The sequence below is a fragment of the Bubalus kerabau genome, chromosome 1 (genome assembly GCF_029407905.1).
Source record: "Bubalus kerabau isolate K-KA32 ecotype Philippines breed swamp buffalo chromosome 1, PCC_UOA_SB_1v2, whole genome shotgun sequence".
Classification (NCBI taxonomy): Eukaryota; Metazoa; Chordata; class Mammalia; order Artiodactyla; family Bovidae; genus Bubalus; species Bubalus kerabau.
In genome coordinates, this window is record NC_073624.1 from 7,055,715 (window position 1) to 7,083,288 (window position 27,574).

At 52.5% G+C, this 27,574-nt stretch overlaps 1 protein-coding gene and 1 long non-coding RNA gene across 7 annotated transcripts; one reads left to right on the forward strand and one right to left on the reverse strand.

The window, feature by feature from the left end:
* Positions 1-2,274: 2,274 nt before the first annotated feature.
* Positions 2,275-26,449, reverse strand: SEPTIN3 (septin 3). Of its 6 annotated transcripts, none has more exons than XM_055566027.1 (11): positions 25,099-26,449; positions 16,857-17,048; positions 14,936-15,064; positions 14,183-14,264; positions 11,910-12,047; positions 10,515-10,632; positions 9,562-9,657; positions 7,443-7,542; positions 6,163-6,214; positions 5,793-5,886; positions 2,275-3,599 (listed from the first exon to the last, which is right to left on the reverse strand). In XM_055566027.1, the coding sequence occupies exons 1-11, from the start codon at positions 26,447-26,449 to the stop codon at positions 3,534-3,536; spliced, it is 2,418 nt and encodes an 805-aa protein (XP_055422002.1). In that variant the 3' UTR covers positions 2,275-3,533. The 6 variants fall into 6 exon arrangements, with proteins under 6 accessions (XP_055422002.1, XP_055422007.1, XP_055422006.1 ...); XM_055566032.1 differs by lacking the exon at positions 25,099-26,449 and adding an exon at positions 21,787-21,877 and having other exon boundaries at positions 7,443-7,539; XM_055566031.1 differs by lacking the exon at positions 25,099-26,449 and adding an exon at positions 21,787-21,877.
* Positions 23,120-24,868, forward strand: LOC129641305 (uncharacterized). The gene is made up of 3 exons (XR_008709297.1): positions 23,120-23,488; positions 23,918-24,003; positions 24,575-24,868. It is a non-coding gene; the product is annotated as an uncharacterized LOC129641305 (long non-coding RNA).
* Positions 26,450-27,574: the final 1,125 nt, after the last annotated feature.

Consider the following 27,574-nt stretch of genomic DNA (forward strand, 5'->3'; position numbering starts at 1 on the left):
ACAGCCCTGAGGGGAAAGCGGGCGGGTCCAGGGGGTTGGCTCCGCTCCCAGAGCGCCGAGGAGTAAGGGATGAGGCGGTGATCGCCATAGCCAGACGCAGCCTTGGCCGCTGCTCTGTCGCCCCTGCCTAGCTGCCCAGCTGCCCACGAGTATGGACTTGAATTGTCCTGTCAGGAATTAAAATTAAAAGCGGGATTTTCCTACGCCCTTCCTGACCCAGGTCAGAAAACTGTTGCCCTTTGGAGAAAGAGTTCGAAATGATTCCTCACTTCTGAGGAAGAGTAGAACTCTCTTCCCCCAGAGAAAGACGGAAATCAGAGCCGATTTTTTTGTGAGGCAACGTCCAGGAAATGGTGCAAGAGCTGGGTGAGGAAATCCAAGGGGGGATTTCGGCCCTGAGTGAGTCCGTTCCAGCTCCAAGATGGAGAGAGCCTTTTGTCTCTGTGTCTCCCATCATACCGGCCCTGCCTCCTCCAAAGGGTGATTGTGAGGATCAGGTGATACATTTTATCAGAGTTGCTTTTAAGACTAAAATGTTGTGTGTTTGCTTATTTCCTTGAACTTCACCAATAGCACCAGAGGTCTTCCAACAAAAGGATGTTAACATCTGGATTACCTACCATATATTTCATCAAATTTAAGATGTTGTCAGTTATAAAATAGGGGTTTCCCAGGTGGCTCAGAGGTAAAGACTGCCTACCAAGCAGGAGACACTGGTTTGATCACTGGGTCAGGAAGATCTCCTGGAGAAGGAAATGGCAACCCACTTGAGTATTCTTGCCTGGGAAATCTCCCGGACAGAGGAGCCTGGTGGGCTACAGTCCATGGGGTCATGAAGAGTCAGATACAACTTAGCAACTAAACAACAGTTACAAAATGCACCATTTTAAAGTGTAACTCTAAGGGGGGAAAGCTGCTAAATCCACTGACATCTGTTGTAAGATGTATCCTGATTTCAGAAATATATATGTGTATAAGTGAAATGAAGTCGCTCAGTCATCTCCGACTCTTTGCGATCCCATGGACTGTAGTCTACCATGCTTCTCTGTCCATGGGACTTTCCAGGCAAGAGTACTGGAGTGGGTTGCTATTTCCTTCTCCAATATATGTGTATACATATATTTTTAAGTATGACTACCACAGGAATGGTGTGAAGCGGTGGAACAAGCATCACACATTGCTCTCTAGGTCCTGTCCCCCATTGTTAACCAAGTGTATAACTTTGGGCAAGATGATCATGCTTCCTAGACTTGTTTCCTTATCTGTTTGAAGAAAGAACTAGAAGAACTCTTAGGTTTCTTTCAGCTGTAATATTTTATGTTTGCTAAGAAAAGAAAGAAAGTGAAGTCTCTCAGTCGTGTTTGACTCTTTGCAATCCCATGGACTGTAGTCTACCAGGCTTCTCTGTCCATGGGATTTTCCAGGCAAGAGTAGTGGAGTGGGTTGCCATTTACTTCTCCAGGGCATCTTCCTGACCCAGGGATCGAACCCAGGTCTCCTGCATTGCAGGCAGATGCTTTACCTTCTGAGCCACCAGGGAAGCCTAACTGTCTCTCAAATCTTCTCTTTTTTCCTTCTCCTTGTGGCTCCAGTTCCGGCCTTCATCATTTAATTTGAATGACCCCAAGGGCCCACTGACCTCGCTTCCTCTAGTCTTGACCCCCACCATTCATTTATACCTTGAGATCATCACACAGAACGTTGAGGACCCAAACACAATTGCATATGGTTGTCACATTCAAATTCAGAGAAACAATGTGCAGGTAGAGTTGTATTATTTGCTGGCTATAGAAGACAGTGTAAACCTCATAGACAGGAAGGACTGACTTAAGTTCAAAAAAGATAAGAGAAAAGCTAGTGCTTTAAATTCTTAACTCTTAAAAAGTCTTCAGTACAAAATAGGTTTCTAGCAAGATGGATCCACTCCTCTCACAGTTTTGGTTTTATGCCTTTGGAAAAAGGAGGAGGGAAAGCTCGGAAATTAATTGAATGAAAATAAGCATTGTTTCCATTGGAGGAGACAGGCTACATAGAGTACTACATCCCTCAAGGTCGTGTGAAAGATCTATAACTTATTTTGGATACAAAACTCCAGGGAATAATGCCTGGAGACCAACTTCTTGCCAACTGAAGATGAACAAAATTTTTCCATCTCTAATTTCTGTGTCTGCGTCTTACCGACATGGTCCTGTCTCACCCTCCACATGAGTGAGATGATGTAATAGCTAATTTGGCCAAGGATTGAGGAGCACAAATAAAACACAGTTCAGACAGTTATTGTTCAAACAGCAATGTTTAGTTGTACAACACATAAAGTCTAGCAACATTTACACAACCACTTTGAGTGTCTGTTGGCTTACTTTCAATTGGGAAAATTAACCGTAATGTCACCAAAAGATTGGCTGGTAACATTTAAGAAATGGGTCGTTCTTGCATCCCCTAGGCTTGGGCCTCTTGCTCCATCAGGACTTGGTTATAGATGAATGGCCCACAAGTCACCAGCCTTTGAGCAAGTTGTGTCCAGGTGGAAGTGGTTGGGCAGTGGGCAAGGGGTAGTCCATAAAGACACGGTGCAGGGGTGGGCAGTGGCAGCCAACATTCGCAAACATTCATGCATCTGATGGGAGGGCTTTACCCTCCACTGGGGATTTTCCACTAGCCTACAGTGACCGACTGTGGCCAGGCTAATTCATTACTCACATTAATGGAGTGGGGGAGGGGTGGGGTGTAGGACTAGCCAGGGTAGGTAGGAAGAGATTCCCTCTTATTGCTAAGTGGACAGAAGGGTGTTTTTTTTCTTCCTAGAGTTCACATCTCGTGAGCTTCTAGAATTTGGTGTGTGTATTTAGTTCTTATTTAAAAATCTAAGGATAAGGAAGTCAACTCCAGGAATGTCTCTTCAGGAAAACCACCATTCCTAAATGGCTGTTATATGGGGTAGGGAGGGTGTGGGGCTGCACTCTGGGCCAGTCACCAGTGGTGATTTTTTTTAAAAAAGTGATCCTAGCCCTTGCTCCCCCACATCTGGAGTGACCCATCCTTACAAATAAGCTTTAAGCAATGAAGGAGACACCCTTGTCCCACATTGGGGCTCACACAGCTGACGTCAACAAATCCGACAAGCAGAAAAGTTGCTTTCTTGACCCTTTAAGGAAGTCAAGAGCAGCTCATGCAGATGAATGGACAGGGAGCAATGCCATATCCATTGGAGATGGTTACAAGTAGCTGATATGAGTTTGCAAGGGTAGAAGAAGCTCTTGGTGAGTTCTTTCACCCTACGGATGGGATAGGATCGGCTGACACAGACGATAGAGGAGGGCAGTGCTGGCGGGAACTCCATTCCACTGGGAGGAGAGGGGTGGTGTGGATAAATGGAAGCAGCAACTGTCCTAAAGAGGCAGCTGGCCCCCCGATCTGCTGAGGGCTGAGGGGCTGTGGTGGTGGGCCCGACACGCACAGCGCTAAAGAGCACGTGGCCCTGCAGCAAGAAGAGCTGAGCGGGATGGAGGGAGGAGCGGCACTCGGAATGGCCTTCATTCTGCAGTGGGGCAGGGGGTGGCCGGCACAGGTGGAAGGACAGTGCCCAGGAGGCCTTCTCCCTGCAGGGGGTTGAGAACGGTTGAGGGTGTGGAGACCGGCAGCTGGCAGCAGACATACAGAACAGCTTCTCCAGGGAGGCTGAGACCACGGTTGAGGAGCCCCAGGCATCATTCTCCTATTCTCTTCCTCAGCCTCGCCAGGGCCCCCCAACTCCCACCCCAGACTTCCCCTGTGAGGCCAAGGTGTCTAGTCCCACGTCTTCGTATAAGCCAGGGGTCCCTCATCTGTTGAAACTTAGCAACCTCTGGACTCTAACCCTGCGCTGTTCTGCTCTGACTGGTGCCTAACCTGGGATAACTGTGTGGGTGAGGGAAGATGGGGATTGGAATGGTAATGAGCTTCCAGGAAAGACTGGAGACCATGAGTTGGGAGCCACTAGCAATCTGATCACCCACCTCTTTCTCCTGGTCTGCTGAATCTTGGTCTTAAGTCTATATGTTTTCCTAGCACCTGAGTGATAAGGGCCTATAAATGCTGGGATTTGTAGAGGACCAGTAAAACACCTCGGGTTGGACCAGGAGATGAAACAGGAGGTTGTAAGAGGTTACTGTAAACTGTATCAATTTTTCCCCTTGCCTGAGGCTAAATTGTTTCCCCAGCTTGAAATTTCAGCCACCTTACAGACTAAAGGAGAAAGAGTAACTTGTGTGTCAAACAACATGGAAAATATATGCATTAATAAATACAGGGCTGAAGGGGAAGGCAAGAAAAGGCTACATGTAGGCTTGTGAGTGTCACTGTGCATATCTACAGGGGTGAGGAAGAGAAAGTGCAGAAAGCTGAGAAAGACAGACAAAAATGCAAGTAGCTTCAACTCGAGAAAGAGAATAGAAGAGAAGGAAAGGGAGGTCAAGTATATACAAGAAGGAGGAGAAAGAGGAGCCAGCTTAAAGAAGAAGAATCCTGATGGACAGAAGGGAGATGAGGTTCAAAACTGTCTCTGAAGCCAAACCACGAAGAAAGACAAACATTGTATATTGTTCTTGATACTTCTTTAGACTCAGTTCTGCTAGGACCTGACACCTAAAACAAAGGTTGTATCACTTGATCAGCACATGTGTTTCTTTAACCAGACACTGGGAACCACATAACTCGCTGTGTCCCGTCCTTTGCAAGGCTGCCCACAAGCTCAGGGCCGTTTTCATCGCTCAACTGCAGAAACTGTGTTTCCCATGCTTCTCTACAGATCTGATTTCCCTTGTAATCTCCTTTTGTACTGTCCTGTGATTTTACTGGGGATGTTAAGTGGCCTAAAGTCACTTTTGGAAGTCACCTGGACATAAATCCTAAATATAGAAGTGCAGCTCAAGTGGATTAGGCTAAAAGGAAATGAAAGGAAATGAAAGAAGTCAGAGAGGGCAGGACAAAGGAAGGAGGGAAAGGGAAGAAAGAGAAAAGGGGGAGCAGAGGAGAGTGAGGCGGGGGGCTGGGGGTGGGACATGTGGAAAGCAGCAGTCTGCGACACAGACAGGTGGTAGCTTCTGGACAGTGAATGCCACACAGACCGAAGGGTGGAGCTCTCTCCTCCACTTGTAGGCACTAATTCTGCAGGAGCCCAGCACTGGCTGACTTCTCTGCTCTCCTGTGATCTTTCTTTTCCCCCAAAAGTCCTAGCCTCACCACAGACCACCCCGGGCTTACAGGGAGGGTTAAGTCCTCAACTCCCCCCGCCCCACCATCCCAGGTCAAGCTCCACAGACCGTCTTTGGAGAATCTCTGCGGTCCCTGCTCACAGGTGGGTTCAGAGATAAGAAAGCGTTACCTGAGGCTCACCTGCTCCCATCATTTTTAAATGAAGCCTCCCCCAGACCTCTTGAGTGAGGCACACGGCCTTGTTCTGGGACACAAGGAAAGGAAACAGATAATGGACAGCCATGGAGGAACCAAGCTTACTAGGAACTTTCCAGGGAGGCAGTATAAATACCTCAGCCCTGCACAGGCACACACACATACACACACATGCACACACACACACATCCACACTCTATCTCTCGTACACACACACCACACACACATACCGTAGACAAGATGCTCCACAATTACCAGACAGGTCTGTGGGACAGAGTAGAAAGGAAGAAGGTGGTGGGTGGTGGTCTGAGGATGTGTGTGTGTGGGGAAGTGGGTATGTGTGATGATACAGAGAAAGGTCGTCATGGGTTACTGTCGTGGCTTTCCTCTGTGTCCACGCTCACCGGGGGGAGGCCTCCATTGTCATTAAGACGCTTGGCCCTGTAGGTCTCGTAGTGGATGTTGTGTGTTACTTCCTTGAGGTCCTGGAGGTGGGTCCTGAAGGGCAAGAGAAAGAGGGATGTGATTAGGGCCAGGATGAGGGAGAGAGGACCCATGTCTGAGGTCAACACATCGCTTCCAGGGTCTGGACCCAGTGACTGGGACCAGAGAGCCAAAGACACCTCTTGAGCCCCTTGTCCTTCAAGATGGGAGCTGGGACTGCAGCAGAAGCTCTGTCAGAGGGACCTGGGGACGGAGGAAGTGAATCTGAACAAGTGGCCTCTGGACCCCAAATAATTAAACCTGCCATCGGATGGGAGGGGTGCGTCTTACCTGATGACAAAGTCTCGAAGCAGGGCAAACTCACAGTGGTTGAGGTTTTCCACTGTGAACAAACAGACAACAAAAACAGGTGGTCACTTCACTGATGCAGATACCAGCAGGTCAATTTCTGTTCAGGTCATGGACTGAGCCATGGGCCGGGCATTTGTCACCTTCCAGAGGTGTGCTCATCCTGGCACTCAACTGCACTGGATTTTACTCATTGAACAAGGATTCATGAAGCAGCGACAAGGGCACAAAACTATTCTAGACTCTGTGGAATAATAGCTCATAGGTAGTATTATATTCCCCATTTTATAGGAAAAGAAACTAATACACACGGAGTCTAAGAAACTTGCCCAAGGCGGAAGACACAATTTCCATCTTTAAGGAGCTTATAATCTGATTGGAAGACAGTAAACACACAGAGAGAATAATCGAGCCATCTTAAAAAGGTCATGATGGCTTGATAAATCTAATTCAACATAGATCAAGTGCCTACTATTTGCAAATCACTTGACAAAGACGATGGAAGCCGAAGAGAATTAAGTCATGAGCCCTCTTCCTCATAATCTATGGGTAGGACAGATATTCTTATAATTTCATTCAATGCAATTGATGAGAAAATGCTATTTAAAAAAAAATCCCAACAAAAGATAGAAAAATAAGAGACAACATGATGTAATGGGATAAACTTGGTTTTGAAATCAAAATATCCAGGTCTAAAATCCAGGTTTCACCACTAATAAGTCATGTGATCTTGGGCAGGACACTTAACCTGAGACCCAAGTGCCTCAGCGAGGATGATCTGAGAACAGGGCTTCCATCCCTACCCTGCCCCCTTCAGAGGGTATCATGATGAATTCATCACCGAAGTGATTCTCTGAGAGCTCTCAGAATCACTGTGACCTTCTCAAGGTCACATCATTCCTAATAAAATGAAAATGGCAACATCTGAACAACCCTTCAGCAGCTTTTCAGATCATGCCTCCTTTCATGTGAAAACTTTTCTCTGGTTTTTCTGATCCTTATTAATCTCTCCATGTTCTGAACTCCTTTGACCCTCGAGCTAGTGCCTCCCAGTCAGGTGCTAAATCCATCTTTTATTGCTTCCTGCTCAGGAGTCTCAGCTTCTCAATTAGACTGTAAGCCCCTTACGGCAGGGTCTGGCTGGCTCTGGCTGGCATTCATTTTATATCTTGCATCCTAGGACTGTGCCTTGACCTACAGATGCTTAATTAATAAGCATAATTGACTGGCAACCAGTTCTTCAAGAAGATGCATTGAATTACCTTCAATGATGCCCCAGGGAGTCTTTCTGCCAAGGACCCGCTTGCCATTCACTTGGTACTCCTTGTCACTTCCCACCACAGCGAAAGGCATGCTCTCCTGCTGACAGAGTAGACACACGCGCATGTCATCCTTCTACTCTTTGCGCCTCCAAGGGTCGGATGGCACACGGTCCTGGGCCTCTAACCTTGAACTGCACATTTCTGAAGCTCATTCAGTGATCCCACTGATGGCAGAGGCCAGGCTCTTGTCGCTTAAAAAGAGCACTGGACTGGGAGTCTGAAGTCCCAGGGTCCCAGACCTGATTGCTCCCCTGCCTGGCTGGTTAACCTCAGTAAATCAGCTTTCCCACAACTGGAGAATGCTTTGTACTCTTTAGCAGGGTTTGTACTTTTAACAGGGTTTGGTTTGATTTGGAACAACTCTGTGAGCTAGTCAAGAAAGACAGACCTCTTAGACAACACCCACCCAATGGACAGCCAAAGTAATAAGTTTTACATGGTCTCCCGCACTGGCAGAGGCCCATACCTGCTGCCCTGCCAGAGTTCAAAGGCCACTTTCTGATGTACCTAGGCTCCTCTGCTCCAGCAGGTGTCTGTTCCCAAGTTGATCTGCCTGGTGTGTACTGTTATTGCATTTGGATAAATTAACTATTATATAAGCTGAGGACAGACATATCAGTGTGGAGATCTGTTTCTCTGAAAATGGAATGTTTCAGAAAGACTTGATAAAGGCGGGTTCCTTTTGCATTAAGAATGGATTTAGCAGGACTTCCCTGGTGGTCCAATGGTTAAGAATCTGCCTTCCAATGCAAGGGACATGAGTTTGATCCCTGGCCAGGGAACTCAGATCCCACATGCCACAAGGCCCAAGCTCCTCAACTAGAGAGCCTGCATGCTGCAAATTACAGAACCCATGTGCTCTGGCCCCAACTAAAGAGAAGCCAGCAAGCTACAATGAAAAGCCTGCATGCCACAACTAAGACTAGACGTAGTAAAAAATGTATTATTATTTTTTTAAAAAAGCACTGAATTAAAAAAAAAGAGTAGGCTTATCTCCAAAGAAGAGGCCTTGTCTCTATATAAAAAGAATGTTTAATGAACATGATGTGTTTTTGATAATTTAATAATTCAGTAAAACATCTATTTTAAAATATTTAAGATTTGTATCCTTCATTTTTAAAATAATTTCTTCAACTGATTTTTTCAATGAACTACCTGTCTCAACTACATCAGGTGAGGGGCTTCTCCTAGGTTACCACACTTGATGGAGAAGGAGACTCAAGGCCAAAGCAAGGGATTTGTCCCAGGTTACAGTGATTAGTGGGAAAGCTCAGACTAGAACCCAGGATTCTGATGAGAAATCACAGAACAGTGGAAGTTCAGAATTGAGAGGGATCTCGGAAATCATAAACGTCAAGGGTTTCCCAGCCAGGTTTCATGAAGCCTTAAGATTCCCAGGAAACACTTCAGGGGCTGCTCAGAAGTTAGGGTTGAAAAGACCCTGATGCTGGGAAAGATTGAAGGCAGGAGGAGTAGGGGGCAGCAGAGGATGAGACGGTTGGATGGCATCATCGACTCAATGCATGAATTTGAGCAAATTCTTCCAGGAGATGGTGAAGGACAGGGAAGTCTGGTGTGCTGCAGTCCACGGGATCGCAAAGAGTTGGACACGCCTGAGCGGCTGAACAACATCATCCTGGAGTCTGCCTGACACTTAGCTTTTTTAAAGGGTCCTTCTAGGGGAGCAAAAGAGCCGATAAGCCACTCATCTAGCCTGATCTCTGAATTTTAAGGGAGGAGAAACTGAGGAGGAGCTCTGCCTGAAGCTTTTTCTGCCTGTATCCTTCCATCACCCCATACTTTGGTTTTGGTTGTCCTGGTGGGGGAACCAGAGGCTTTTGTTGGCTCTGGGAATGGACAGGAGAATTTGGCTTTACAGTCACAGCCAGGGCTCCCAGTCCTCATCCTCTCCCATGCCACTTCTGGTCTGGGTCAGGCAAGGTGGGGCAGGGAGTGTGGAAAGGGGAAAGCAGGAGGAAAAACAGAAGTGGTACATGATACATATCCCAGGGAGACCAATGTGGGCATCTATGTGATGAACAGAGTCCTAGGCACCTACCCGGATTTTGTCATTCTCTGTCTTGTCCTCCAAATCCTCATCAAATTCCTTCTGGGGGTAGAATTCAATGCCATTCACTTCAAGCTCCTTTCGAACCTAGAGGCGGGAGGAGAAGCATGGTGGCCAAGTGTCAGGATAGAGAGAGGGCTGTGTGTGCATGTGCACGCTTGTTCAAATGTGTGCATACTGAAGCCGGAGGGGTAAATGGCAGTCATCTTTGAACTCTGAGGCCCTGGGCAGCAGGAGGATCCTGAATGAATGGGAGCCCCAGCCCCACAGTTACCACTCCCCACCCCAGCCTGCCACGAGGAAGAATCCGGGGGTGCGGTCTGTTCCTCTCAGGGTGTAAGATCAGGATCCAGACAAGCAGGACCGCTGAGAACAGACGCCACGTGGGCAGTGCTCATGCCATACTTGTTTCTCTCCTCTTGGCAGGGAGGAGAGGTCCAGCTCGCCACCCCTAGCCTCTCCCGTTTGTCCTCTTTCAAAGCTCAGCTTAAGTCTCCTCCTCCAGGAAGTCACCCAGTGCTTTTCAGTAATCTCCTTGATGAAGTTTCTCAAAGGCAGCAACCGTCTTTATACTTCTCCGGCATTTCCCCTACCCAGTCCCCTGTGTGTCCAGCACAGGACAGAGCTTATGGAAAATTACGATAAAGACCAGTGGGTGGTTGATTAATTAGTCTCGTCCTTCAAGCAACCTAACAGTGCGGAGTGGTTTCTCACATTGGAGGTGATTTATGCATTTAGTGGTATTTGCAGATAAGTTTGGAGGGCAAGAAGGCTGGAGCCGCACTAACTTCTCCTCTCCACCAGCCTCGCCTCTCTAACAGTTGAGTAGGAGCCAGGTGGGAAGTGGGGTAGGAGGTGGATATAGTAATAAAGGATAGAAGAGGGCTTGGACCAGACGGGAGAGGCAAGCATGGGGAGAGGAAAAGGAGGAGGGGCCTTCTCACCCTTTGCTTGAATTCAGACTTCTCCTCCAGGGTCATGGTGTCAGCCTTAGCAATGACGGGGATGATGTTCACAACTTTGCTGAGGTGTTTCATGAACTCCAGGTCAAGAGGTCGCAAGCTGGGGCCCAAAGGAGGTGGGGTGTCAGAGCCACCATGCCCTCCCCCACTCAGCCACTGCCACCACGCCAGGGGCACCCTTGGGACAGGAGGACTGGGCTGGGAATTGGCTGAGGTAGCCGCCATCACCTGTCTGCAGAACAGAACTCAACTCTCTACCCATATGTGGTCCACCAGCTCCCTTTCTCTCTCCCTTGGCTCTGGGGCATATCCTGGCTTTCTTTAAGCCCCACTCAAACCACTCCTTCACGACACCTTTTCTGACCTGAGATCTCTTTCTCCTGGGAACAGCCATGGACTGTTGTCCCCACCCATGCACCCTTCTGTCATGGTCATATGCGTGTCTATTCTGCCCACGGGACAGCACTTTTGGACAGGCCTCCCCCCAGTCCCCAAGTAGTCCTGCAGGGGTCCAGCTGGGGCCTGACCCCTCCCCTACCCGAGGGCCTCTGGACTCTGGGGCCCCGATCTGGCTGTAGTTTGAAGTCCACCAGACTCATTTAAGTCAGGCTGCCTGCTGGCCTGCTCTGACCTTGGGTCTAGGGAGGGATAAACACTAACTTCCCTGCCGAGTTCCTGAGCTGCACCGTCGAAAACCTGCTGAACGTCCGGCTCCTCCAAAACCAAGGGCCTGCCGCACTGTGCCATCGTCTCAAGAATGAAATTCTTGCCTAGCCACTGGGCTCAGTGACAGTTAGGAGACCTCCCCAGCAGGAAGGTGGCCTGCTTGTCCATTTGGATGGCTCCATTCTCCAGGGGCACTCCCTATCGTTCAGCCTTGCCTGATACTCACAACAAGAGTTCCTGGCATGCCCAATGGTTGTCAGCCTTCATCGCTGGACACCTGGCTCCTCTTGCTGGGCTGGCTACCCTCCAAATGCCTACAGCTGGGTCACCCCTCCCCACCTCCACCTGAACACCAGCCCCAATCCAGTAGCCTGGGCCCTTCCCATCTCATCCTTCTTGCTGCCCCTGACCCCAGGCCTCTGCATAGCAGGTATCTGTTGAACAAATGAGGAGCCCTTTGTCCACAGCAACCAACTTCTGTCTGCCGGCACAGTGAAGCTATGGTGCTAACACACCGATGGACAGCATAAGGGCTGATGGTGAGCTTCTCCCTCCTGTCAAGGATCTCTGAGGGACTCCCAGGGCCATGACTATGTGGGGGCTCACCTGAGCTCCCCAGCTGAGTCTAGGTATCACTCATTCACTATAGGTTGGGATCAAATGATGCAAACCAGAGGCAGGCCCGGGGACGGGGGCAGGCCTGGCACATACGAGTGGCCGGTCGGGGAGATGAAGTAGAGGCAGCAGTGGACGCGAGTGTCAGGGATGCGTTTCTTCCTGGCGATGTTCACCTCCTCCTTCAGGAACTTCTCATACTGCTCGTTGATGTACTTCTCAATGGGCTCCCAGCTGGAGGAGGGAGGAAGAAAGCAGATGGAGGTCCCAGAAGGACATGACCCGGGAGCTCCTCTCACCAGGGTCAGGAGGCAGGCTCTCACCTCTGTCTCACTCCCTGCCTCCCGAGGGCTCTCGGTGACCTGTTGACTATTCTCCCTTTGCCCCCATGAGTGGCTTTCCCTGTTAGCAAGGGCAGAACTCCTCTGGGGTCCGAGCCCCCAATTGACCTCTGGGAACCTGCAGAACCCCACCCTGCTCCTGACAGCACTGCACTTTCCCCACATCCATCACTTACTGGCTGGGCCCCTCTGGGGAAGTCTCTGCCCTTCTCTGAAGCTCTTTTCTCATAAGTGAAAAGAGAGTAACAACAGGTGCCTGGAGGGAGTCATGTAAGAATTAGAACAGAGGTATAATACTGAACGGGGCTTCCCCGGTGGCTCAGCGGTAAAGAGTCTGCCTGCAATGCAAGAGACGCAGGTTCGATCCCTGGGTCAGGAAGATCCCCTGGAAAAGGAAATGGCCACCCGTTCTAGTATTCTTGCCTGGGAAACCCCATGGACAGAGGAATTTGACAGGCTATTGCAAGTCCAAGGGGTTGCAAAGAGTCGGACGCGACTGAGGACTAAACAACAACATTGGTCTGAACAGAGAAATGGCGCAGAGAAAGCTCTCAACCCTGGCGCTATAATAATCCACAGGGTAAGCACAAGCATATAACCATCCCAGCGCAATAATTCATCCTCATGCTGTTGCTGTGGCGGTGACCTTTCCCTGTGTAGGAGTGTGTGGATAGCCAGGGAAGAAGTGACCAGCCACTTTCTGAGATCACACAGCCAATTCCAAGGTGTGTTGCTGAGAGGCCCCGTCTGTCTGGGGCAGCCCCAGGCTCCCTCACAGAGGCATAGCTGTCTTCACCCCTGTCTGGGAGCAAACTTCTGCCCAGAACCTTCTGTAAAGCAAGGAGTGTCACTTGCCATCTGCTTTTACACGGATTAAGTCATTAGCCACTGTAGTCACTGACCTACAATATATCCTGGAAGGAATTTGGGACAAAGAACAAGATAAGGCTCTCTGTGCTTTGGGGAAACAGGCCCTTCAATAGTTGTATTTCAGGAAAAAAAATTTTGGACCCAAATTCTTACACCTTCCCCGACTTAGAAAAGCACGAAAATCATTAACAGAGATCTCTGTTCCTCTTGACTGGCAGTAGCCTTCTGCTGAGATGTATGCCTGGCTGCACGTATCCCCAGTCAAAAATCACACGTATACTGGCCTCCGCCCACCTTCTCAGAGCAGGTCCTCCATGCCTTCTGGGAGGCTGACTCAGGCTACAGTCCTCAGTGTGTGCGTGCGTGCGCAGTTGCTAAGTCGTGCCAACTCTTTGTGACCCCAAGGACTGCAGCTCGCCAGGCTCCTCTGTCCATGGGGTTCTCCAGGCAAGAATGCTGGAGTGGGCTGCCATTTCCTTCTCTAGGGGATCTTCCCGACCCAGGGAATGAACCTGCATCTCTTGTGTCTCCTGCAGGCAGATTGTTTACCACTGAGCCACCTGGGGAGCCCTCAGTAAGAGAGTGAATAAGACCCAACTCAGAACTCTTACATTGTGCTTTTTCTTCTTTTTTTTTTTTGGCCATACCATGAGGCAGGCACTGTGCATTCTGTTCACGGCCGACACTTCCATCCTCACCTGGGCAGTGTACTTCCCCCTTTTTGGCTGGACGCTGGATCCCCAGAGGCTCTCTCCTCATGGAAACCGCCCTCCCCCATGTTTTCCTCCTGCCCTCTCTGTCCAGGTGGCCAACACCTGGCCCTCAGGCCAAGGTCTCTGCCACAACCTCCAGGTCCGCCTGGGTTTGCACCCCAGCTCCCCCCGCTCCGTTGCTCCAGCTCCTGACCCACTCCCATCTCCAGGCAATGCCTCGGCTGACATTCCCTCTGCTCTGTCCCCCTCTATCCTCACGCCCAGGCCCCATTTGGTCCTCTCTGCTTGCTTCCTAACAAGCCCCCTCCCCTCTTTAAGCAAGTCTTGCCACTTAAGCCCTCAGCATGGAGGGCACAGATGGTTCTCAGTTTGAGTGAATCTGCTCCACATTCAGTGTCTGCCTTGCAGTCTTCAGGATGGAGGTCTCACACACAGGCAGACATACCAGTTTTCATTGTTGATCTGATCTCCAAAGCCCGGAGTGTCAATGACAGTCAGCTTCATCTTGACACCACCTTCCTCGATCACTGGGGAGTGAACAGAAAAGGCACCCGGGGGGGGTCACTCCTCCAGCTGATGCCAGGTGCCCCACTGCCTACCAGCTGGGGGAGACCTGGGCTCCTTACTTCTACAGGACCAATGACTGGAAAAATCAAGTTCAGGGTCCTCAACACTTCAACACTTTGTTCATGCCATTCCCTGCACCTGGAATGCCTTCTTTATCCCTCTGTTGTCTAAATCTACCCAGTCTTGGGACTTCTCTGGTGGGCCAGTGGCTAAGACTCCATGCTCCCAATGCAGGGAGGCCCAGGTTCAACTCTTGGTCAGGGAACTAGGATTGCAGACATGAACTCTTTGCACGCTGTGAAGAGTTCTCGTGCCCCACTAAAGATCCCTCGTGCTGTAACTAAGACCTGGTGCAGTCAAATAAAAAATAATAAGTATTTTTTTTAATGAAAAGAAAAAATCCACCAGGCTTTATCATCCCACTCAAGTCCTCCTTCATTCCTCTCTAATCCCCACACCCCCTTTTCTGACTTACAGTTTAAAGAGTTGGCTCCATCTTGCTCAAGGGCTTAATTCTATTCTGTCTTCAGGCTGTCTGTCATTTGTCTCATCCCCCAGAGGCCCCATTCTTCCCCCTTTCTGGCAGAGGCCCTTGGAACAACGCCCGTCATGGTCCCTGCTGGATCCTTACCATGCCCAATAGCTTTGATCTCCACTGTCTTGGGAATCTTCTCCTCCCGGTTCCAGCTGGAGGCCTTGCGGCTCACTTGGGATTTGAAGAGGGTGTTGACCAGTGTTGACTTGCCCAGTCCACTCTGACCTGCAGCAAGACAGGAAGAGAATGAGAAGGCAGGGAGACCCCAGGCCCAGCTCCCAAGCCTAGCATCTCTCCCCTGAGCTTACAGAATTCTAGAGCTGTGATCCAAGTCCTTCACTGACCACTCACTGGAGAGGCTAGAGGCTGAGCAGGGACAGTGAGTGGATGGGAATGCTTTCCCACTTGCTGGTGAAGGACCTGGGGAAACATCAGTGGAATTGCACATTCTCTCCTTCCAGAGCCCTGGGAGCGCTGGGAAAGGGGCAACCTCTGCACTTGCGTACTGGTTTTCCATTTCATTTTTGCTTGACCTAAGTTTTTAGTCTTTAATCACACTTAAAGATGGAATTACTTTGCATACTGACACTGCGCTTCTGAAGAAGATTTCATTCCAAGGAAGAGCTCCATAACTAAAAGATAGGTGAAAACCACTGGTCTGAGCAGAGTGTTTCTCAAACATGCACAAGAATCACAGGATAATAAAGAAGGCTAAGTGAAGAATCGATGCTTTTGAATTGTGCTTCTGGAGAAGACTCTTGAGAGTCTCTTGGACTGCAAGGAGATCAAACCAAACAAACCCAAAGGAAATCAACCTTGAATATTTACTGGAAGGACTGATGCTGAAGCTGAAACTCCAAAACTTTGGCCACCTGATGCAAAGAGCCGACTCATTGGAAAAGACCCCAATGCTGGGAAAGAAGGCAAAAAAGAAGGGAGTGGCAGAGGATGAGATGGTTAGATAGCATAACTGACTCAATGGACATGAATTTGAGCAAACTCTGGGAGATAGTGAAGGACAGGGGAACCTGGTGTGCTGCAGTCCATGGGGTTGCAAAGAGTAAGACATGGCTTAGCAATTGAATAACAACAAAGATGCTATATGGGAAGTGGTAAGAGATGAGTGGAGAAGTACTACCAGGCCACGCTAGGAATTCAAACCCTTAAACTTAAGAAAGATTGTTAAGTAGGATGGGTGATGATGAGTTTTGCAGGGTAGAAAAATTATTCAGTCACTGGGAGACAATGGATTGAAGAAGACGGAGAACCAGGAGAAAAAGAAGCAATGTCATCATGCATGCTGTCTAGTTTAGCCAATGTTTTTTAGAGCAAGATGTTCCAGATGATTTACACTCTGGCCCAGATGTATGAGCAGCTCTGAGTCAGGAGGACGTGGTAACCCAGGGTAGTAGCAGGGTGCTGGCAGTGGAGAGGGAGAGGGTAGACAGACTGGAAGAGATATTTGTGAGGTAAAATTGACAGTATTTAATGACCGACTGGATTGAGGGGATAAAGCAGGAGGAAGAAGGATGATCCCCAGATCCCAGTTTCAGCAACTGAGAAAATACGTCACTGCGATCAAAGGCAAAGGTCCCTCCCTGCTCTTATATTCTGTGGTCCAGTGATCCTACTTAGTGACCAATGTCCTGAAAATTCTATTCAAGCTTGAAAGCACTACCAAAGATCAGAAAGAAGACCACCCTTCCTCTGATCCTCCCCCAACTCTTGAAGGTGGGGAAGAACAAGGGTGAGGCCCCCAGGCCTTGAGCACAGCTATAAGGCTGCCTGTGTACAGAGAGGGGGGTGACGGGGCCAGGTTGACCATCATCCATTCACATCTCCCACCCTCAGATCAGCCAGCCTTGTGGGAAGAAAGGAGTCAGCATGCTGAGATCTTTCCTCTGAGAAAGAGCTCATTCTAAAGAAGCCAGGGCAGAGGCCATCCTAAAGAAAGAAGTGGGATTCTAAAGGGTGCTGCCTGCCACCAGGGTCTCCAGGGAGCCCACGGCTTCCATACCGACCACCATGATGTTGAAGTCGAAACCGGTCTTCATGGTCTTCTTGCGCATCTGCTCAATGATGGTGTCGATGCCGATGTAGCCCAGCAGGTTGGGGTTGATGCCGACGGGCTTCATGGGCACTGCCGGCTTAGGCCTGGGCTCGGGCACCAGCTCTGACATGGCTGCGTCCGTCCTGGTCTCCGGGAGCCCTGCAAAGCCAAGGCGGGAGGGGCGGGCTGAGGTCACACGAACACCACAGTATTAGTCTCTGGATACACAATCATACAGAATTAGGCCTGGACGGGACCATGGATGTCCTCCAGTACAGGTCTCCCATCTCATAGATGTGGAGACTGAGGCCTGGGGGTGGGAGGCAGTGGTAAGGGCTCGCCTGAGAACATAGAACAAGTCAGATGGAAAATCTGGACCAGTACCCAGACCCTCCAGTTGCTGGGGTACTTTCAAATGCACCTCGCTGCTCCAAAGCACCACATCTGTGTCTCTAACCCAGGGGTTTCTTCGCCTTGGCACTATTGACATGCTAGGTCAGATAATTAGAGCAGGGAGCTGTCCTGGGCATTGTAGTCCATTTAGTGACATCCTTGGCCTCTACTAAATGCCTGTGAGTGCTTAGTCACTCAGTCGTGTCTGACTCTTTGCGACCCTTTGGACTGTAGCCCACCAGGCTCTTCTGTCCATGGGATTTTTCAGGCAAGAATACTGGACTGGGTTGTCATTTCCTTATGCCAGTAGTAGCTCCCAATTTAATGATCAAAAGCATTTTCAGACAGTGCCAGATGTTGGCTGGCACTGCCAACAGTTGAGAGCCACCGACCTAAGAGATGTCTGGGGTTATTCCAACCTGAGTCCTGCCTCACCCAAATAAAGGGCAAAGCAAAGACCTTTTAGGATTCTGGACCTAATGTCTATTGACTGCCTGTCCCTGCCCTAGTTGCTTTGTCTTTTAGAAACCCATGGGTCTGGGACTTCCCCGGTGGTCCAGTGGTTAAGAATCTGCCTTGCAATGCAGAGCGTGCGGGTTCAATACCTGGTAGGGGAACTAAGATCCCACCTGCTGAGGAACAATTAAGCCCGTGCACTGCAAACAGCCCGTGAGCTACAATGACAGATCCAGTGTGCCACAACCAAGACCTGATGCAACCAAATAATCCTTTTAAAGAAAGAAGCACATGGGGCTATCTCAACTCAGCAGAGTGAGCATCAATCATGTCTCCCAGTCTGTGTCCCCTCTATTCCATGGGCACTGGTACAAAGTAGTGGTCTCTGTGCCCTGAGGCTCCCAGACAGCCTCCACGCCTTATTTTTATTTTTTAAGTCATTTATTGCTTTCAAATTTTTTGTCTGGCTGCACCGCACAGCATTCAGGACCTTAGTTCCCTGACCAGGCATCAAACCCATGCCACCTGCAGTGGACGTATGGAGTCTTAACCACTGGACCACTAGGGAAGTCCTCTCCAAGCCTTAGTTTTAAATCTGAGGAGGAGTAAGTCTCCCCTGCTGACCAATGAGGAGAGGATGAGGCCCAAGTAGGGGCAGTCATGGGCCTAAGATGACATGACACGCTGTGTTCTTGGCGTGGTGGGTAACAGGAGAAAGGAGAGCCTGAGGTCACAGCCCTTCCCCAGTGGAGAAAGGCAAACACCCTTCTGGGTCTGGCGCATCATGGGCATGTTCATACACATGAGAAATCTGTGTTCCCCCATCAGGGCACTGTCCCTCCAAGGTGGGTTTCGGGACATGGCATCTCCACTTCCCTCCCGATAAGACCGGTGTGTGTGGTGACGTGGGAAGGGCCTGCCTCTGTGACTTGCCTTCTCCATGGCCTCGGGTGAACCGCCTGCCCCCATGCACCTGCTTCCTCTTCTGTAAACTTCTCAGGATAGTGACGAAGGCTACGGGGAGCCCCACATGTGAGATGCACCCCCACTCTGCCTCATTGCTGCAAACCCTCTTGGTTCTGCCCCTTCTCAGTTCCCAGCCAGGAGGGGGAATGAAGTGGTGTATGAGAAAGCACTTGTTAAAGGGAGGTGCCCGAGATGCTAATCACCCAGCGCAGTCACTGGACTCCATGCTCTCTGGAGGCCCCCTTCTGGCCTGGCCATTCTAGAATCCTATGGCTCCTGGTTACCACCCTGCAGGGTCTCTGGCTCACAGGGAGAAGTGATGGAGCAGCAGATGGGAAAGAGAGACAGGGCACAGGAGCACCTCCCTCCCCCACCCCCAAAGCCAGCCAGGAGTCTGTTCTTGTTCCCCCACCACCTGGTCCTCTCCCTGGTCCTGGCATGACTCTCCACTGGAAACCGTTCTTTCCTTGTCATCCGTGGGCACAGCCAAATCTGACGGAGTCTTGGGACCTCCCCAGGGCCTGGCGTGGTTCCCTCCTGCTTCCCAGGAAGTTGTTGCCAGCCAGGCGGCTCCAGAAGGCACCCAGATTGGCTCGGGCCTGAAGCAGCTGACTATCAGCAGCCTGGCCTGCGCCTCCACTCCGCACGTGGTTCCCGGGCCCGACTCAGCACACCTATACTGGGGCCAATGCCCTGATTTCCCTATCCAGCTGCTCACCAGGCCGGTGCTCTCCACCCCCCGGATCCCTCTGTGGCCAGCCCACTGGGTCGCCGCAACCACTGTTGTGAGATGGAGCCATCTGTGTGCACGTGTGTGTTTTGGAGGGGCAGGGTCTTACTCTACAGACCTGGAAAATGAGTCTGGTATTTATTTATGGGAGTTTTTATAAGGATTTTTATAAAGTCTTCATCCTCACCCTGGCCTTCTCAGCCCCGGCCTGTCAACCGCAGCAGCCTCAAAAACCACTCCCCAGCACAACCTGGTTTCGAGAAGAGGCCAGCTGACCAGATTCCCGGGCAACTTCTAGGGGCTCCAACAGGCCGGGAGCAGAGTCCACTTGTATTCCTCCATTGAGCACCTGTCAGCACCCACAGAGCTCCTGCTGGCAAGATGCCCCTCCCAACCACACGGCCACTACATGCCAGTCACGTGCTAACAACGACCACCCATCAGCCACAAGTATTGCAAACCTGCGGCCGGTCACGGTGTCACAGCCTGTGCTGGAAGACCCTTTGCCCACTCCAGCCCCTGTCGACCTTCCTTCACTATACAGGAAAGCCTACGCCTTCCCGTCTCACGTGGATGCCTCCCTTCTGTGCTGCCTCAGCCCCCTGAGTACCTCTGTAGTCATTACATTCATTCACTCACTCCATCCCATCCGGGCCATTCTATAGGCCCTCCAGTGAGAGCTGACTCCAGCCAAACCCCAGACTAAATGCCAAGGACACTGCTAGACCCCAGACAAGGTCCTTGCCTCATACTGTCTGCTGAGGAGACCTCCAGAGCACAGGGCGTAGGCAGCTCCAAAGTTCAATTCTGTAGCTCCCTCCTCTGCCCCTGCAGCCCCTCCAGGTCGGGCCATGCCAGCTCCAGACAGGCAGCTGGCCCATCCTTGACTCCCAGGCGGATGGTCTCCGGGAGCCTCAGTGTTCTCCTCAGGAAGACAGGGACAGTCCCGACCTCGCTGGGTTGCTTTGATGCTTACACAAAAGTGTGGGCATAAACCTGGCACTGAACACATGCCAGTTGCCACCCTTCTTCAGGGCAGGAGCCATGTCTTATGGGTTTCTGTGCCCCAATGTACCTAGTATAACAAGGCACTCAGCAATGCATGAATGAACGCAAGCCTCACTCAGGAATGAATGAATGGATGCAAGCCTCACTGCAAGGCTGATGTTACTCAGAGCCATCACCTTTCTCCTCCTTTGGATGCTGCTCCCCTGGTGGCTCTTGGGTGGGCCCCAGGCTCAGAGATAGACTCTGTTATGAGACCTTCTCCCCACTCCACAACAGGGATTGGAGGAGGGGCTCCCCAGGGGTGGGGAAGAGCTCCGGATGGGCTCACAGTGGGATGTAACTCAAATATGCCATCCTGCCTATGTGGTTCCTGGGGCTCCTTCTGAGCGCCCAGCTTTCTCGGGGCCCTGCCTGCAGCACCTCCTGCTGGGAGCCACCTGCCCCAACCGTGCCCCTGGGAGAGACCCTGTCCATCCCCAGCTCAGCTTTGGCTTAGTCCCCACAGAAACGGCTACCCCCCCCCCCCCGCCCCCACCTCCCTGCCAAGCAAGAGCCCTGGTGCTTTCTCTTACAGGGAAATGAACGGGCTTTGTCTTTGTCCGGCCCAGGGACCCCACCCCTCTGCTGGGAAGGTGGCCGCAAAGGGAGGGGACCTTTCCAGAATAGCACCTGCCTTCCTGGCTTCGTGAGGATCCAGGGGGTGGGGAGGCTCTTCCTTCCGGATCCGGAGATCATTCCCAACCCCCAGACCCCAGCAGTCTTTAAGACTCCACCCCCACCCGCAGAGGCAATTTCAGTCCACCCCTAGCTCCAGCCCCTGGCTCTCAGCGGAGAAATCACAAAAGATATCTTAGTACTTTCCCATTCACAGAAGCAAAGGGCCCTGAGATATATACCCCTTCCTCCATCCCAGTCCTCTGGAGGCCAACGAGTTCCCTTGGCGACCACCAGCTGGTGCCTGTCTCAGCGTGCGCCCGCCCGCCCCTGTGTGTGGGGGAAGGGGTCTATGTGTCAGCGCACAGGTCTCTGAGCCCGGCTGTAGGTGGTCCCGATACCTGTGCGTGGTGTGCCTGTGTGTGCACGTCTTAGTGTGCTCCAGCGCGCATCGCGGTGCCTGCTTGCGTGTTCGGGAGTCTCCGTGTCTCTCCGCCTTCCCGTCTGTGCATTTCTCCGGGCTTGGACATCTTGGGGAGTGTGCCACCGTGTGTGTGTCCGTGCACATATGTCACCGTGCGTGGGCTCCTCCGCGCATCAACCCTCCCCCGGTAGCATCTCCAGCTGGGCTGGTAGGGGCCGCAGCCTCCGCCTCCCGGCGCACGCCGATGGCCCGGCCGGCCTCCTTACCTTTGGACATGAATCCTCCTTTGTCTCGGTTTCCTCCGGGAAGATGCTCAAGGGCGCGGGGCTGCAAGGCTGAGCGGGACGCGGGCTCCTCCTGGGCCGAGCAGCCCCTGCAGCCGGGCCTCGCCCTTCGGCGCTCTCCGCCCACCCGCCCGGCCCGCGGCCCGGCCGCGCCGCCCCAGCGCCCCGCGCCGCCGCGCCCGCCCGAGACTTCGACTCCGTGGCTCGGCGCCGCGCTGCCCCTGCCCGCGCGCACCGATGCCGCCGCCGCCGCCGCCGCCACCCGCACCACGTGACCCGCGCGCCGCCCGCCCCGCCGAGGGCCCCTCCCCCTCCCACGGCGTCGGCGCCCGCACCGGCTCTCCGCCCGCCCGCCCGCACGCGGGAGCGCGGGCACCCAGCGCCGGCTGAGCGGGGGCGCTGGGCCTCGCAGGCTCGAGATGCCGGGCTGGGGGCGGCGCCCCGATCCCATCCCTCCGCCTGGATCCCGCTCCCGGCCTCTAACTCTCTAAGGCTGGGGTGGGGCGGGGGCGCGGGGGACCGGTGACAGCTGCGGGATGCGGTGCGCGAGCGTGAGTCACGCGGTGGTTGGGATGTTGGGCTGATTCCATGGGGTTCTGCCCAGGCGTGGGTGCCGGTAGAACCCTGCCTGATTCAGGAGCCCGGGTTCCAGGCCTGGCTCTGGGATGACGAGCCCTATGACCTTGAACTGGTCAGGAACTTTCTTTCCTGGGCCTCAATTTACGGGTCAGGAAAAAAACCAAATCTTTCTTGCATTTAATCCACATGAATGGATAGCATATTGCCAGGCCAGGTGGACACAGGAATGAGGACCATGGTTTATATCCTCAAAGAGCTCTGGGTCTGGTGGGGTAAGACAGAAAGCTGGACTGTCCTAACACAGGGAGTGGGGTGTGCATAGGGAAACTGTGGGTGCAGGGAGGTGGGCACCCTGGGAAAAGGGGTTTTGTAGGATTTCTTGGAGGGGGTGCAGGCCAAGATGGAAAGGCAAATGTAAGTGGGCGGGAAGAAGGGAAATGGTTCCATGGAGAGAGGAGGGCTGCGGTGAGGAGACCAGAAGTGAGAGCTGCCTGGTGCTGCGGACAGCAGAGCTCCTGCGCGCAAGGAAGCAGGGAAAATTCCAGACGGATACAGAGCTAAGAGGCTGGAGAAGTCCGCAGCCTTGGGAGTCGAGCTAAGGAGCTGGACTTTAAAAGAAGATAATGGTGAGTCACCAACAGCTGTTAAGCAGAAAGTGCTCCCATGAGATGAGTCCCTCATCTCATGCCAGTTGAAGGGGGAGAGTGGCCTTGCAGGGGCAGAGGGATGGAGAGAAAGGGACACAGAGCCTAGGACTGAGGAGGTTGGGCCACAGAGTTGGAATCAGACTGACTGGGATGAAGGAAAAGAAAGAGGAGGATGCCTGGGTCTCTAGTGGGGTGGGACCTGCAGCTATGGGAGTGATATCAGGGAAGGCAGACGTCAGGAGGAAAAGGGCTGCCTCTGGACCTGCCTGGGAGCTGTCTGGGCCGAGGGGTCTGGCAGGCCGCTGGCTGTCTACACCTGCATTTCAGAAGAGAGGGCTGGGCTGAAGACGGAGAGAGAGCTGGGGTCCTAGAGGACGGAAGACGAGAGCCTGAGTGGGCTCCCCCAGACTGAGTGTGCAGAGTGCAGTGGGAAGGGGGCTGACAACCCCCAACCCCAGGTAAGCCACAGGACCAGATGCTTTCTGAGCATCTGCCAGACCCAGAATCTCTGAGCCTTTGAAAGGTTGGGAATGAGACTGCCAGAAGAATTCCAGTCGCTGGGTCCCTGTTACCTTGCATGAATGCATGCTAAGTCGCTTCAGTCGTGTCTGTCTCTTTGAGACATCTATGGACTATAGCCCACCAGGCTCCTCTGCCCATGGGATTCTCCAGGCTCCCCTGCCCATGGAGTGGGTTGCCATGCCCTTATCCAGGGGATCTTCCCATCCCAGGGATCAAACCCGAGTCTCTTATTATACATCTCCTGCACTGAAGGCGGGTTCTTTACCACTACTGCCACTTTAGACATGTCAGCTATGTGATTTAGGCAAGTCACAGCCTCTCAAAGACCAAATGAACTTCTGGCCCTTGTGTTGACCTGTTTATAGTTCGTGTACGACCTCCAACATACAAATCTCCAAGTCACCCTTTAGGACTACAGCGCTGGAGCTAGGGAACCAAGGAAGAATTCCAGGTAAGACACCTTTTAAGCAACAGCTATCCGGGCTTCCCCCCAGTGGCTAAGACTCCGAGCTCCCAATGCAAGGGTTCTGGGTTTGGTCCCTGGTCAAGGAACTAGATCCCACATGCTGCAACTAAGAGTTAAAATCTTCCCTCCCAGGACTTCCCTGGTGGTCCAGTGGTTCAGAATCCACCTTCCAATGCAGGGAACACGGGTTGGATCCCTGGTCAGGGAACTAAGATCCCACATGTTGCATGTACTGCAACTAGAAAAATTCCACATGCCATAATGAAGATCAAAGATCCTGCATACTGCAACTGAGACCCAGTACAGCCAAATAAATAAACTTTTTAATGTAAAAAAAAAAAAAAAAGGAAAAAGCAACAGCTATCTTCCTGAAGGGCTGAATGGGAATGATTCAGAAGGTCTCACTAATACTGTGAGATCACTATTCACATCTGGAGGAGCCTGGCAGTGTTGGCTGTTAGACAAATCACCACTTACTGAAGTGCTGGTCTACATTTTCATGTAGGTGGGTTGCTTTTCAAGCTGGACTCACCTATAGCTCACCTGATTGTTTCAGGTCTTCAGGGAACAGAGAAATAGTCATGGAAGATGGCAAAGGACAAACTCAGCATAATTGCTCTCCCACAAATTATCCCTGCAAGCCTTCCTTCTGATGGCTTCCCTCAGCTTGAACTCTGGCAGTTTGGGACCCAGCTCAGGCTGCCTCGCCTGTGTTCTGCCCCTCAATCCCATCCCCTTCCCCCAGCTCATTCAACTCTGACCTTAAAATCTTCCCTCCCAGGACTTCCCTGGTGGTCCAGTTGTTCAGAATCCACCTTCCTATGCAGGGGACGCGGGTTGGCTCCCTGGTCAGGGAAGTAAGATCCCACATGTTGCGTGTGCCACAACTAAGACCCAGCACAGCCAGATAAATAAACTAAATGCATAGATATTAAAATAAATGGCATTCTCACCTTAAAAAAAAAAATCTTCCCTCCCTTTCCAGATCTAGCCAAGCACAATCTATCTCCAGGCCCTTACACCCCTGCCCGCCCACCCTCAGCAGTCCAGTGCCTCGCCTGCCCAGATCTTTGCATTTACCTTTGGTTTCTCTGGCCCGGTCCAGCTCTGTGGCCCAGTCTGTAGCAGCATCTGCTGTAGGGTGGCCCAGGGCTGCATCTGTGCTTTGGCTCAGCATTGAAGGCTGGATGGCAACGTCTGATGTCGTCAGGTTAATGACACTGTCCAGTGTGGTCTCACCAGCAGCTGGGTCTGGGGTGACTGGCACAGATGGACCCATGGCTATGACCAACCTGCTTGTATCCAGAGCTGGAGAATTCGTAGTCACGCCCAGCTTGGCTGTGTTCACCAGCATGACTGTGTCCGGCCTGGCTGTGCCCAGCTTGACTGGATCTGGGGCTGCCCGTTCCATGGCTGCACCCCCTGTGGTGAATTCTGGCTTGGCTATGCCCTCTGTAGCTATGGCTTTGCCCACCTTGTCCAGGTCTTGGGTTACTGAGTCCATGCCCCTGCCAGGCTTGCTTGTGCCTACTGTAGCCACGTCCACGGCAGAGCCCAGATTGGTATCCAGATCAAGGGACTCAATGCCTGTGTCCAGTCTGGATGGATTTGGTGTAGCCAAGTTGACAGTCAAGCTGGGTTTGTTGGTGGTCCTTGTGGATAAACGGCTGGCTGTGCGTGGCTTCGTATCCAGAGCAGCCAAGTCCATGGCCATCACGGGCCCCGTGGTAGGGGAGGCCCTTTGGAGATGCAGCCGTGGTCTCGGGATACCCCTGGACCGGGGCTTGCCTCTTCCTGGAGAAGCTCTGGCAGGCACGTGTGCAGTCACTGGAACGGGGTGCCTTGGACCCACTGAGCCCGGCCCCACAGGACCTGGTGGACTTGGAGCCAAGCGGGACTGGAACGGTAGGGTCAGGTACGAGCTCACCAGGGGCTTCTCTGCTGTGGGCAGCCTGCTGGATTTGGCCAGACCTGGGTTCCCTGGGCCCTCGGAGTGGACCCTGTCCCCTGGCACTAGGGTCACCGATGACAAGCCAGCTGTGGGCAGCCTCCCTCCTCCGTGGGTGGCTGCCTCCCTGCCCGGGCTGGACAGCTCTTCCCAGTGAGAAGGCAGGGGGCCCAGGGGCCGTGCCTGGCTGTGCGGATGGACTGTTAAGGAGATGGAACTGAACTTCCTGGATGCCAGGCTCTTGCCAGTTTCCTGGGAGGACACACTCCAGGCCCTCGCTCCAAGGCCCGGCCGGCTGGAAGCCTGTGGGATGTGGCTTGGGGAGAAAGCATCCAGATGGAAGGTCTTCCTGAGAACAGGGATGAGAGGTGACACCCCGCCAGGGAGCTTTGAGGGGCAGGTCGGGCGGCCCAGCAGGTGGCTGCGGGAAGAGTTTCTGGGGCCGGGGGCCCCATGTGGCTGCATCTCAAAGTCGTGGTCCATCCAGGTCTTCCACCTTCCCCTGATCAACAGAGTAAAGAGACCAAGCAGGGGTGAGGCAGCGGAGCCTGGAGGTGCCGGCCCTCCCCAACCTGACCAGCCACTAGCCCTCCTCAGAAGGGGCCTTGTTTGGAGGGGGCAGTCAGGTGCTCAGTGGACTACACGCATCCCTTCCTACAGCTCCCACCACTGCATGCCTGCACACGTCACACACACACACACCTACCTGGACGCCAGGTGAAGGTGGCACCCAATAAGCAGGCTGCCTGGCATGATGGATGAAACCTCTCTCTTTACCTGGGCCCCTGTCTCTGTGGACAACTCCGTGGAGTTCACATATACATGTCTGAGGACCCCAGGGGAAGACAGCGGTTTTTGGAGGCCTGTCTGCCTCTTCCATAAGGGGCCAGAGGACTCTGGGTTCCCACCCACAGCCCCCAAAATAGGAATGCCAGCATCCAGGTAGGAGGCTGAGAGATGACCCCTTTGGCTTGGGAACAGGGTAAGATCTGGGGCTCCTCCCAGAACCAGGGAAGAGCCCTGGGCTGCCTGCTGCTAGAGCCGAAGTGGGAGCCGAAGTGGGAGCCGAAGTGGAATTGGAGCTGAAGAAGGCCCTGGACAAGGGGAGGCTTGGGAAATGCAGAAGTAACGAGCGTTTACAGGAGACTCGTTCGGTGAACTCACCTCTGTCCCCGCCCCTGGGGACCTGTGGTCCCCAGAGTTGCAGGGCAGCGAAGCAGGTCAAGCTACATCAGCGGTGAGCCCTGTGGCAGAAGCGTTAACTCAGCCTTTGGGGCTCAAGGGGGGGTGGCTGACCTGGGGCTGGGGGAATTCATACGGAGGGCCCAAGGGCAAGGAGATGTGGTGTCTTTGTGAAAACCCTCTGTGGGGCTTCCAGGCTGTGTCTAGGGGAGAGGGGAGACCAGGCTGCAGGTGTGCTGGGACCCAGGCCAGGCACCATGATGCTCAGGCCCTGGGAGGGGACCTGGTAGGATCTTGCAGGTGGTCACTCTGCGGCTGTGTGGCAGAGAGACCAGGGGAACAGAGGAGGAGGCAAAGAGGGAGTCCCCTTATGTCTGATGGTCAGGACATGGAGCTTTCACGGCTGTGGCCCCAGTTCAATCCGAT

Bases quoted from the DNA above. Each gene is read 5' to 3' on its own strand.
- SEPTIN3 (XM_055566027.1), bottom strand. From the start codon at position 26,449: ATGGACCACGACTTTGAGATGCAGCCACATGGGGCCCCCGGCCCCAGA. The intron at 14,265-14,935 runs GTAAGGATCCAG...TTCACTCCCCAG, and splicing joins GATCAAAGCTATTGGGCATG to TGATCGAGGAAGGTGGTGTC. The intron at 7,543-9,561 runs GTAGGTGCCTAG...CTACTCTGTCAG, and splicing joins CAGAGAATGACAAAATCCGG to CAGGAGAGCATGCCTTTCGC.